Source organism: Trachurus trachurus (genome assembly GCF_905171665.1).
Source record: "Trachurus trachurus genome assembly, chromosome: 17".
Taxonomy (NCBI): domain Eukaryota; kingdom Metazoa; phylum Chordata; class Actinopteri; order Carangiformes; family Carangidae; genus Trachurus; species Trachurus trachurus.
In genome coordinates, this window is record NC_139900.1 from 34,412,039 (window position 1) to 34,425,565 (window position 13,527).

The 13,527-nt window shown below is 40.1% G+C and overlaps 1 protein-coding gene across 1 annotated transcript in view; it reads left to right on the forward strand.

The window, feature by feature from the left end:
• Positions 1–13,527, forward strand: part of clstn2a (calsyntenin 2a) — a gene marked incomplete at its 3' end in the record, with an annotated part of 161,140 nt that overhangs the window by 117,307 nt on the left and 30,306 nt on the right. The window contains exons 6-9 of the mRNA XM_083990879.1: positions 5,752–5,901; positions 9,498–9,683; positions 10,644–10,901; positions 12,137–12,258. Coding sequence (XP_083847005.1) covers positions 5,752–5,901; positions 9,498–9,683; positions 10,644–10,901; positions 12,137–12,258 — 716 coding nt within the window. The remainder of the gene's footprint in view (positions 1–5,751; positions 5,902–9,497; positions 9,684–10,643; positions 10,902–12,136; positions 12,259–13,527) is intronic.

Consider the following 13,527-nt stretch of genomic DNA (forward strand, 5'->3'; position numbering starts at 1 on the left):
TTCATTTGACTGCAGTCAACGCCCTACGTTGTTGGCCGTTATCATCCTTGCCTTTACCAGATTGTAAGAGAATAAAACAAAACAGGTCTGGGGCAGCTACTAAATGGAGCTTGTGATGAGATTTTCAAATGCTGTTTGCCACAGTAAAGAATGAACTTGGAGCGTCTGCTTCTTAGTCATTTTGGATGAAATGTCCTTTAAGTGCTCTGAAAAAAAAATCTAATTTTGAACATCAACAGCTGCTAAATGGACTTTGTGCTGAGGTTGTTTTTTGGAGAACAATTTGCCTGGGTTAAAACACATTTGAACCTTATTTGAGAGACATAATTTGGGATGGACTAATGGTGGTCCTGTCCTTGTCTCACTTTAGCACAAACAGCATGGTTAATTTTCTGATGAAAGGAACGGAAGAACCCATTCCTTGGCTGAATTTGTGGAGCTATGTTCTTCTTATCCTTGCATCCAGCTGAAGCTCATATGAGCAGCATGAGTCTGTACTAAAGATAGACATCACATGAGAGAGCTAACGAGTCTGGAGATGAATCGTGGAGCAGACTTTAAACTACAAACCAGTGTGTAAAACTTATTATGGAGGCTGGTTACCGCAATAAGTCTTGTGTTTGAAAGTGGGTGAACAATAGAAAATGAAATTCTGAGAGAGACACATCTCATTCGGTTGGTAACGATGACACCGATCGTCTACTTGTGGAATAATATGAAAGCAGTTAAAGAATTCAGAGTGAAGAGGAGGAAGGGAGCGCACAACTGAGGCTGATCCCTCTTTTTATTGCCATAATGTTGTGATCTGTGAAGTAGCTTTTCATCAGTGCGCATCTCAAAAGTTACCTGACAAAGATCCACCTTCAGCTGTGGCAGCTTCTGCTTTTATTTTTCATTTTTTTGTAGTTTCCTTATACATTTGTGGCTTTACACCTGTCCCAGCTGACGGGGCGGAGTGGGTTTCATTTCTGATTGAGCGCTATTCTCAGCATATCTGTCTATATACAATTTCAGTTTTGGGCTTTTAGCTGACTTCTTCCCTGAGCTACACTGTGCTGATCTGAGTGCAGCATAATCCAAACTGAATGGAGACTGGAGGGCTCTGTGTATGTTGAACTCTGCCAATAGATCAGACAGAAGCACACACTGCTTTCCTCACTGTATCTCTTTCTTTGTCTCTCTCCCAGGGTCTTATTTATTATGTTTGTCTCATTGCTTTTTCAGTTTGGCCTTCTGGTCTTACACTCACTGTATTTTACAGAGGTTTGGCTCATTTGATATGAACTTCTCCCAGGCACAATGATACTGTCTGGGAGAAACTGCAGGACACAGCACAGTGGTTAGACCTACTTTATAGAACAGTGGTCATTTTCTTTTGCACTGAGGGTAGTGCAAGATAAAATGTGGGAGTAAACGGGCTGTGCTGCTGTGTTATCTCTGCTGTCAGACACGGAGTAAAATTTTATAAGAGTAAATTAAGATTGAATGAGTTCAAAAACACTTCCTATGTTCAGTGGTGATAATAAACTGTCTCTGAATCAGCACTACAGGGTTTAAAGTCTACATCTTATTTGCACAGTTGGCCACAGTCAACTTGACCAGAATATGACCTGCAAATTAACTTTTTGAAACCCACAAATTTAAGATAGTTTTAAGTGAATTTTAGATCGGCCATATGTTAACTACTTGTTATTTTGCTTTTCAGCGGTCACAGTTACTGTACTGGTGCAGTAGGCTACTGGTTTTCTGTCATGTTGTGTCGACACTCCTGCATTTCAGCCAAGACAGAGATTTATTTTGGTGATGTCGACAGTTGTGATTTAATAAAAACAGAGGTTTGCTGTTGACCCAGATATACTCATTAACTGCACACTTGTAAATATTGTTTTATGTTGCCATTTAGTGATGTGAAGAAATGTGGTACAGTATGTGTAACTAGTCAAGTCAAGGTGTCTTTATTATCTCCTCAGGGCAATTTGATGCACAGCCAGCAGTAATAAATACACAATTCCCTATCCCATAGTGTCGTTTACTAGGCTCACGACAGCAGGAGAAAGTGACCTATTGAACCTGTTGGATCTGCAGATAGATAGAAGCAGATAGTGGTAGAAATTTGGATTCATAGCACAATGGATGGATGGGATCAGCCGAGATTGACTGTGCTTTCTTTAAAGACCTGACCTTATACAGGCCATGGAGGTCATTTAAGGGTATACCTGCAATTTTGCTGCACACCGTCACAATGCCCTGCAGGCGGTTTTTCTGTTTAACAGAAAGTGACCTGTGCCAGCAGATAAGGGAGAACGTAAGAATAATACTGATGATGGAAGATACTCCACCTGTAACCACGAGTGATCGGTCTCACTGTGAGGAACCTCTTATTGCTCTTTGAAAGAGACCAACATACTTGTACCATTCAGCTGACCTCTCTCTTGCTTTTAGTACGGTTGCTGTTGGACTGAACGACCTGTGTCAGTGAGTTGATGTATGGCCTCTGTGCTCTGCCTGAATGCAAAGCTCAAATGACTACTTTAATTTAGCGTTGCACTTCCACAATGTTAGGAAATGGGCCGAGATATCCTGACTGGTTTTCTCTAGTGCTACTCGAGCTACTCAGATCACAGGAGCATACATTTCCTGAAATGCTACTTTCATGACGGATATTAAGCCTCCTTACCTTTCACATGCACACATCACATCTTTACTTGTTGACTGACTTCCTGTTGAAAATAAAGGCATGTATGACCCTGGTGACAATACCAGGGTACCTATCTCTTTCCAGTGCCTTACAGTATGTCATTTTGTTCACAGACCAGAGGAGTGGGCAATCAAACTCTTGCTGTGGCACCCAGTCTACTTTCCAGATTAATCATACAGCCTGCTTCATTACTAGGTGTTGGATTTAGATATTTAATCTTAAAAGTTCAGTCGCTGCTGATCAGCCAGTTGTTAAGTGTTAGACAGTGAATCTGTTAACTGCAGCTGCAGACAGCAGTCCTTGTTCTGCTCTGCATCCTCCTGTGAGCTTGCGTAGTGCCACATCCACCAGTTCTCCACCTGAGCAGAACAAGGACCACCATCACCAGCTGCAGTCCAAGATGGTGTAGTTACAGTCCATCTGCAGGATGAGAGACCTGCCTGCAGGCAAGGAAACACAAGAGTGGGCTCAACAACAGCACTCTGTGAAAACTATGATTGGTTATAACACAGTTCAGAGGACAGATTTTCAGTGAAGATGAAAAACATTGAATAGAACAAATCACATCTGGTCAGGACTTTCAAAATAAAAATCAGAGAGGAAACTGGATGAAGACCTTTGTGTCCAGGCAACGGTATCCACAGCTAATATTGTGATCAGTTCAGATACATTGGTGTGGAGACTGATGTTTCAGATCATGGACAGTGATTAGATCTTTTGGCAAGATCACGAGCACCACAAGCACCCACTGTGACAAGTGTATGTATGTATGTATGTGTGTAAAAGAAAGAATAAAAATATCCCGATTCCAGATGGGCTCCTTAGATTCCTTGTGAAGATGATGTTCGATGCTGCCTGCTAATGAACCAAGAAATGAAGACACCCTGTGAAACCAGAGAGGCAAATGCTGAAAAGGGCAAATGGTTGATATCCACTGTTTTTACTGTTGCAATTGTTCTCACCAGCTGCGGATCAAATAGGCACTGTAGGAGGTTTTTGTAGGAACTGTCTGGCTCTGACCTCCTCGCCTTTCTCCCTCTGACATTTCAAGCTCAGCTCTTTTTGTTCTGTACTGCTGTGCTCTGAACTGATCGCTGCACCTCCTCTCCTCTGCTCTCCCCTCTCTTTCTCTCTTTTATTCTCCTCTGCTTTGGTCACTCTCTCGACTCCTCTTCTCTCCAGCAGCCATCGGAGTGACAGACTCTCACACACTCAACCCTCCAGATGCAAAACAGCTCTATTTGTCTTTGTCGACTGTGATGACAGTGACTGACACAATAAGAATTCAGCATTGTTTTGAAGCCTTTTGTTGATCTCAAGGAACATTTGTTTGTCATTAGGGACGAAGCAATATGGACATTTAGCCTGATACCCTTGTTCCTTCTTAGATTCCCCAAAATATATGGATCCACACACTTCAAGAGGTTTTTCCAACTGCTGACATACATTTACTAAATCATAGTTTCCATGTAAATACTTCAAAATAGAACTTCACAATATTTAAGTTGAAAAAGAACAATTGTTTTGCATTTTTACTGAGAATATTCTGAAGTATGTTATTTGTTTGCTAACATTACACAACCATGTTGACACATTTGACCTTTTAGCTTAATGAAAAATTGTAGCTCCAGCAATTAGCTAATTGCAATTTCAATTATTTTTAAATTAATTATCCATGCATCATCCCTGCTTCCAGCCCGGACGTCACTGGCCAGACCTCAGACTTGTAACACAACAGGAACACAGACTGAAATTACCTTTATATGAATTCATCTTGCATCAGTTCTTAGCACCAAAAAATACACAGTTCAAAGGATAACAGAGAAATAGAAACAGAAATATGAAATATTAGGTAACTACTAAAGTTTTTAAAGATTCAGAAACTGCAAGTTTTTGCTTTTGAAAGCCACAAACTTTTGTAGCTTAACACTGAAACATGCTTGCGTAAGGTTGTATCTAAAGCAACCAATTTATAAAATGACCAGTGATCAATGAAATACGTTCGCCTCTGCCTCTCTTAGTCCTTATTCCCTTTCTTTTTCTGTGCACGTGTGTGCGTATGTGTGCTGTCTGCTTCGGACAATATCCAGTCATAAGCTCAGTGGCTACAATTCAGTATACTTCACTCCACCTGAGGCCAGTCTCATAAAACAAGAATAGTCCAATACTTGGCTACATTTTGGTTTTAAATTAATTCAATTTTATCCACATGAAGCCGAATTGTTACATACATAGTCTCACAGCATTAATTTAAGGTCAGAGTAAGATTACAGAGACAAACCCAACTGTTTTCAATGTGCAGCCTCACAAAACAAACTCACCTGCCCATGTTAATCTATGCAAGTTTAGATTTTTAAAGGAATTCTGCAAACAGCGTTTGACTGACTAGTCAGCTTGATAGAAAAAAATATAGTCACTATTCCTTTCTCATCTTAATGAGGATTGATCTCCAAGAATTTTTTTTTTTTGCATTTATGAAATTTTGTAGTTTTTCCTCAGTTATTCACATGAAAACTGCATGAAAAAATACTAAAATAACAAGGTTAGAGGCAGTTGGAAAATGTAGGTTAATGGCACTGGATCTGCCACTGGTCTGTGACTATATTCAGAGAAGTGTGAAAGGTGACTTTGTATTACAGGAAATAATTGCAGGATTCAGCACTATCAAACATTTATTAGCCAGCAGAGGGTTGCACTGTTGAACAACAGAGCATGACCTGATCTAGTGTCTCTACTCAAAGCCTGCAACACTCACTCCATCCCACACTGTTACCCTGCTGGTAGACAGAAGATAATCCATCAACTGTTTACAGTTAGGCTTTGATATTAAAATGCTACACAAGGTTACTGCACCTTGAGTTTGCAGTAAAAGGCTCCAGTGAGTACAAAGACTTTGTTTTCAGGAAGAAGTTTCTTTTATGCATCGTCACTTTCAATTATTGCTCTGCTGCAAGTGTTTTTCACTTTATTATTAACAAATAAACACAACAGTGTATTTTCTCTTCATCTGTGTCTGTGAATAAATGTAATTATTTCTTCTTTCTTTCCTTCAGGTAACATCAGAAATACAGAGCGGCTGAGCTACGATAAGCAGCAGAGCTACAAGATTATGGTGACGGCCTTTGACTGTGGTCAGAAGAGAGCAAAGGAGGATGTAGCTGTGCATATTGATGTTAAGCCTGTCTGCAAACCTGGATGGCAAGGTCAGATATAGATAAATCACCTTTTGAAATATTTGCAAAATGCCTATTTCTCTATTGGTATGAAGTGCACTGGCATGTTTGAATGTATTTAAATGTAAAGCAATACTATCAAAAGTGAAGTTACCAATTCAGTGCAGTCTTTGAGCATATCCTCTCCCTAGAGGGAATTCTGTTTCATTTTAGAACGAATGTCTCTCGAGGAAATCAGAGGACCTGACAAAAACCTCGAGAGGGGAAGTTGACTGGAGTGTGTATGTGTGGTTTTTTTTTTTTCTTTCTTTCTACCTCCTTCAACATGGCAGCAGCTGGGCATTCGAGGCAGCCCGTCTCCCCTGCTGCTTCACCTGTCAGCACTGACAGCATCTCAGGAGTCAGGAATGAAAGCGGAAGACAGAGAAAGATAAGACAGGAGAGGGGAAAAGGAGGGAGGAGGAGATAAAGAAAGAGGACGAGTGAACAGGCAACTCAAGGGAGAGAGGAAAGGAACAAAGCTGGAGTGAAGCCTTTAAAAAATGTGGATGAGATAAATGACCGACCAAAGTAAAGCCTACTATGTATCAGTGAGTAAAGCCCTATTCTGCTACAAAGCACTGTAGTGCTGTTTGTAAATGCATGACCAGGTCCTGGTTACAGTGTCAGTTCACATTATATTCTTAGATATGATGTAAAATTCCAGGATAAACTGAACTAAGGATTACACATACCAACACATAGGCCTACACTACTTTTCACATGCACTCACGATCATACCAAGTGTACCATTTACTGAAGTATTTACCTTTTACTTACCTTTGCTGTTGACCCAGATATACTCATTAAAATATACCTTTGATCGGAAACAATGGGGATCCGAGGCTCTGATCATGCAGGTTTGGTTTTCAGCCACAGTGTGGAAGTGAGCCTCCACTCTCCCTGTAACAAGTTACAAGTCATTTATCTGACATCACAATTGGGCCAAAGCTGTTTTATGAAGGTAAAAAATATCCTGCATAGTTCTTCTCCTCTGTTCCTCTGACAGAGCGGCTTCCCTTCTGTTGTTGCAAGTCCTATCTCTGATCAATAGACGGCGGTATTCTGCTCATTTTACATATTCAATCTTTAATTTATTAAAATTAAAACATATACATTTACATCTCAGATGGTAGGGCAGTAGCCTCTGTGTAGCCTGACAGGTGACAGAGGGCGCACATACTCCACACTGCAAGCAAAGCTTTAACTTTAACAGCTTTAACAGCTGAGTGCATAACTGAGAACAGCCCAGATGAGAACATCACAGTTTTTATCGACTCTGCTCAGAGAGATTTTAGTAAGTAAATTTAACTGAAACTGTAAGAACAAAAAATGTTCAGAAAAATGGGGCATGGGGGAATATTAGTCAGTTATTAGAAAATTAATGTAGATTTCACAATTAATGAAACATTATTAAGCTGTACTGTGCTTTATGTTTTGCTAGAAGACATAAAAAAGACATATACTGGAGACAAAAAGCTGCACAAGATGATATGTTTGTTTGTTTGTGTAATACTGCTGCCCATTAAAACAATTGGTTCCAGCTCTTATTTCCATAGATCTTAAGAGTAAAGTGCTCCATCACTCTCACCATAACACTGCATCTGTTGCAATAATTGCAATAACATCTTTAGATAGATATAATGTAGTGAAATTCTGTTTTAAAGTATCTTAAGCTGAGTGATGACAGAAACATTACTTAAGGTCCACAGACTGAATGACCACAGTAAAAATGTACAAGATGGGTTTGATAATGTAATGGCTATACTGTACAATGGCATCATAGTTGTGCTATAATGGGAGAAGATAATTGAGTCAGAGAAAGTCACATGTGAATGAGTCTTAACAGAGACGATGTTACACGATCCATTAGTGCAAAGCAGTCGAGTATTGAAAATGACATGAATGCCAGTTGTTTAGGCTGTAGAGACTTTCATTGGAAGAAATGTCAAAGGGTTTCAATGTGCAGACAGAAATAGTTAAAGAGTGTTGAGAAAAGTGGTCTGAAATGGCACACTACTTCATGCAAATGTCATCTTCATCTAGAGATCCGACCCATTGATTTCGCCACAAAGACGGATCAAGTTTCTAAATAAAAGGGACATGTGCCATTTTATGTCTGTTATACCGATTCATAGAACATAAAACCACTGACAAACAAAATAAGAGCTGGGGCTGGAAGGCTCAAGCTCTTGCTTTTAAAGAAAGATTCACAGTAATTTTCCAGATGGTATCACAGGCATTATCAGCTCTCCACATTTGAACCACTTGCTATCATTACCCTGCTATCATCCTCATCAATGTTGCATGATTCTTTACGATTTAGCTAATGAAAGGAGGCCATACTGCAAAATCCTCTTGTAAAACCATTAACCCACAGCGGCTTGGAGCCATGAATAAAACATAATGCACTGGTGCACACACAAACACCAAGTCTTTTGTACACATAATCATATTTATCATCTGTGTGTAAAGGTCAGCAGTTCTCCTGCTGCTGCTTTTTTGAGGAAAACTCGGCAGCATAAATGGAGGCTAAGTATGTCTCGCTCCACCTCACTCTTCCTTACCCACCAAATCACAGTCCATTTCTCTCTTTGTGAATGTTTGTCTCTGGAGACTTCATATCTAATCTATTCTTTAGGCTTGGAAAGAGCTGCCAGGTGTCCACCTACACACACAAGCACGTTCACAGTCGAACTCTCCTGCACACAGTGATGCTTATGAATCCCTTTCACCTCTACATTCAACAATCCTCGTACACACTGGGGATGAATATAACACCCGGGTAATGAAAATATAACACCATGCAACAGGACTGACAGTTACAAGGAGGGGAGCAGCCTCTCCACCAGGCCTGTCGTGTTACTGGGTCCGTTTGACTTGACACAGGCTGAAATTTTACTGGTGTGGTTGCTTGTCATCGTATCAAGACCTCATGTTGAACCCAACTACAACACAGCATTAAAGGGATATTTCAACATGTTGGCAAATTTGCCTATTGCCATAATCCCTATAGTCTTAGAGTAGGTTCATTACTTTTAATTGTCAGTGCGAGCTGTTTTTAGATCGGCGGGGCAGGGACGTGAGCTCTGCATGGCGTGCTGTATTCATAGCGTGGCAAATGTGCAGGTCACAACTTGTCCACGAGAGTGTTTTGGAGTTGTTGGATTGTGTATTTAGTTTGATGAGGACAGCAAGATCACTGTAGAAGAATAACATTGTAAATTGTCAATATTCGGAAAGAGTGGAAGGAAATGAGAAACATAAATAAGAGAGAAAGTCGGAACCAAACTATTTCTCGACTTGTTCAAAATGTTGTTCTTTTGTTTACACCACAGTTGAGTCACAGATATCATGTTATTGATGCTTTAATATATGTATATGTGCTTCATGAAACTGGTGATGGCACAGTACTAAACTGCAGATACTCTGAGAGCTCAGTCTAAGTGAATTTTTAATGTTGAATGTGTGTAACGAGGAATAGGAAACAGGAATATGGAGCAGTCCTCATATGTGTGTCAGATACAGCAACAATGGTTTGATTTTTCTTTATGTTGCTAAATAAACTATTTACCGTGTACTTAAAGGTTGGAACAAGCGTGTGGACTATGAGCCAGGGACTGGGAGCAAACAGCTGTTCCCCAAGATGCACTTGGAGACCTGTGGCGGTCCGCTGTCTGGCGTGAGGGCAATGGTGGAGCTACAGACCAATCACATTGGGAAAGGCTGCGACCGTGAAACATACTCTGAGAAGTCTCTTCAAAAACTCTGTGGTGAGAGAGAAAAAAGTGTGAGAAGAACAAGTGAAAAGTAATAAAATGAGAAGCCTTGTTGAAATAGTGAAGGTGTGAAGAAGAGCGGTGTGAGGGTGCAAAGAGCAGAAATAATAATGAGAGACAAGTAAAAATTTAATTCAAAGAAGAAATTACCTCTTGACGTCTTAACCTCTGCAGTAAATTAATTTGCCAATTTCCAGTGTGCCATTTTAATCCTGAGAACTATTTTAAATGTATTTTTTTGTTTTAAATTAAATTCCGAACATCATGTGTGACATGTTATGTAATTGTTATTACTTCCATTTTATATCCTTGGACATGGCTTTGCACTGCAATGCATACAGTAGTCTACATGTAAAACACAAAATTAATACCATTACTAATCATTTCAAATAAGTCAAACATTCCTCTAAAGATCCTGTCATTTAAAGAGAAAAGAAAAGAAGTTAAAATCCTGAAAAAGACTGAGAAAAACACCAAACACTGATATCTGACTAATTATAAATAAAGATGGAATGAATGAATTAATGAATGACTGACAGGAGAAACATCTTAATTATACTGTGTCTTGTAGATCAGTCATCTGCTTTCAAGACATGTTTAAAATTAGAGCATTTTTATGATATAAGTAGAGCAGGGTGCTATGTACAGAGTGCTTGGTGGCAGTAGAAATATAAACAACCCAATTCATACATTAACCATGTTTGTACAGTATGACAAGCACAAATCATTCAGTGATATAATATCAGAATATCAGAAGAACCCTACTAGTTTGTTGAGTTATGTTGTTTTAAACCAGACCAGAGTACTGACACAGGCATATCAAGGTATGGACTGATATACGCAGATATCCAGAGAGATGACACAGAAACGATCCAAGCAAAGCCATTTCTCTGCAGGTTTTTTTCTGTGTGTAGCCGTCTTGACAGTGTCTGTTCCTCTGATTGGCACGTCCAGGTGCAGCATCAGGCAGCACCGACCTCCTTCCTGCCCCCGGCCCTTCCACAAACTGGACGGCATCTCTGCTGACTGACAGCGGGAGAGACAGCGACCTCATCTACAGGTTCGACGGGCGTCAGGCTGCCAATGTTCCAGACCACGTGGTACCCCAAAACCTGACAGACCAGTTCACCGTAGCAACCTGGATGAAACACGGGCCAAGTCCAGGACTCAGAGCTGAGAAGGAAACCTTACTTTGTAACTCTGACAAGACTGGTGAGGAAATGATTTCATGTCTGATTACTGCAAAGTTACTGTACGCCTTTTAGAGAATGAAAATGTACAATCTGGAGCTAGAAACTGCAATCAACATTTACCCTTGACCTGTCATTTCACCACATTAATCGACAGTGTGCTCCTAATTTAGGATTACTGAAAACTGCCGATCCTTAAATCGCTTTTATAGAAATATTTTATACTTTAATTTCCTGCTGTCCCCTGCATTACAAAGAGGACATGCCACAAACTCTGTATGATCAAAACCCTCTTTTCAAATTTACAAGATTACCAAGACTGAGACCGAAGCCCACAATAACAAATGGTCTTTGAAACTTTCTCCCACTGCATGTTTGAACTGGCTGCCTGAACTGTGTAATTAACCGAGCCATCTGCAAATCGCACAGTCTCACAATGGTCTCACAGATGGCTTATTAGCTTAGGAAATGTGTACTCTGATCTTGTGATGCAAAACTGCAGAGTGGTTCATGTTAGACTACCAGAGTCTTTTAACCCCTTCTTTGATTTGTGATGTTTTAGATAAAGAATATGATGTGTGAAGGCTCAGCAAGTATTGGGTCACATCATCTGTCTGAATAAGGAGACGTGGACAAGATGGCCAAAACTTACAATTATTAAGATTCATAGCAACTTTTTTTTTTACCCATGAAACAAATTAATATTTTTTGCAGAAGTATGTAATGATAAGCTCTTCATATGATTTTGGTGCAGTGTAACAACATTGTTCATACTTTATCATTGAGCTATTTTATGATAGATACTGTATGTGAGTAGTGATCTCTTGTATTCCTATGAGGGATTTTGGCACTATACAGTTAGATGAACAGACTGAAAGATATTATTGACAGAACAATAGTAATGGGATAACATTTTAGTTATGTTTCTTACTTATATCAGTACTGACTGACAAACAATGTAACACAAAGCTGAGTCCACTGATTAGAAAACAACATAAACATGGTCTTTTAAGCAGTAGCTCAACATTGTAATAACTGACTAACTTGGTATTTGGAAGAGAATCAGCTTAACAGTTTTTCACTCGCCCCCAAGAACTCAGAAGAAAGCTTGAGGAGCAGGTGCATCCGTTTATTGTCCTTTGAATTACAGGGCATAATATTTGTTGATTAATACGGTGAATCATGTAGAATTATGTTAAATTGCATGTGCATGTGTCTGTTGTGTTACCATGCATGCCTGTGCCGTTCCTGTTGCAGAGATGAACCGCCACCATTACTCCCTCTACGTCCACAACTGCCGCCTGGTGTTCCTGCTCAGAAGAGATTTCACTCAGGTCGACACTTTCAGACCTGCCGAGTTCCACTGGAAACTGGAGCAGGTGAGGAGTGTGTGTGTTTGTGTGTGTGTGTGTGAATAGATCCAGGGTGATTTTCTGCAGCAGGTGAAGGGCTATCATTATTTGTATAGTGAAGGGAGAGCCTCTCCATTCTAATTACCCGAAGCCCTCCATCACTTTCTTCTGCGCGCTGTAGGAGATAACAGGGTAGAAGACAACGCTATCCCACACACAGACACACACAGACAACACACATACAAACATAGACCAAGAGTGGAAAGTCTGTTTAGTTGTGGGTAATAGCTCACCCAGCAGCAGATCTCGATTATCTGTCATGCGTCTGGGAAGTTGCTGAACTAATTTGCAGCAACACTTACTGTTTCAGTCTTGTAGAAAGCCTTTGAATAGAAAAAGATGCAATTTATGAAATTGCTTCAGCTGCATATAGTAAAATATTTTTGTTCCTAGAAGTATCCTGCAGATTATTATAATAGTGCTGTAAATAACAGATGGAATGCATACAGTAAGGTGTGTGGATGCACAGCATGCAGGTACTTTAGGCAAGCATAAAGATAACAATCTAAAGTTTTAGTCCACATAGTTCCCACATTCACACAGGCCCCTCTTCCTCCTACCTGTCGGGATTACCGTTCAGGGTCAGTTCAGTAACCGTGGAGCTGGAGGCAGGATTAAAGGTCTTGTTCAAGGAGACCTCAGCAAGGTGAGCGGCTGGGTGAGAATCATCCAGCTGAAGGACGCCTCGTCGCTGTAGCTCACTGCGTCACTGAGCAGAGAAAATCCTACTGTAAAAAAGAAAAGAAAATCCCCATGGCTGAGATGATTTTTGATGATAAGTCTATGAACTCTCTTGTATTGGAATCTCCCCTTTTCCACAGACACTCCCGAGCTCAGTAATAATGCATGGTAGATATAAATCTCATTCAAATTGTTTCCCTTTGGGATACAGAATATATCTACCTCACACTTAAGTTATTAGAAAATGCTTTATAATTACAGCAAGCTCTCCAGAGTTTTTGTTCACTAAGCAGATTATAGGAGATTTATGTTTGACTTTTTCTGCGTGTGTGTTCATGCCTGTGTGAGTGCGCATTTGCATGTGTTTGGACTCTGGTGACTTTTATTTGGGAGTTTTTTTTCTAACATTTGCATAGAAAATGACATGCAAGGCTGTTTTTAGCATCAGAAGAGACGCATGCAAACATCATTGTGCGTTTTCTTGCCGCTATCTTTTCTGATGCTGGTGTGTTCCTTTCAGCCAGAGAGTTGTTTGTTGTGGGCCACAGGTACAAC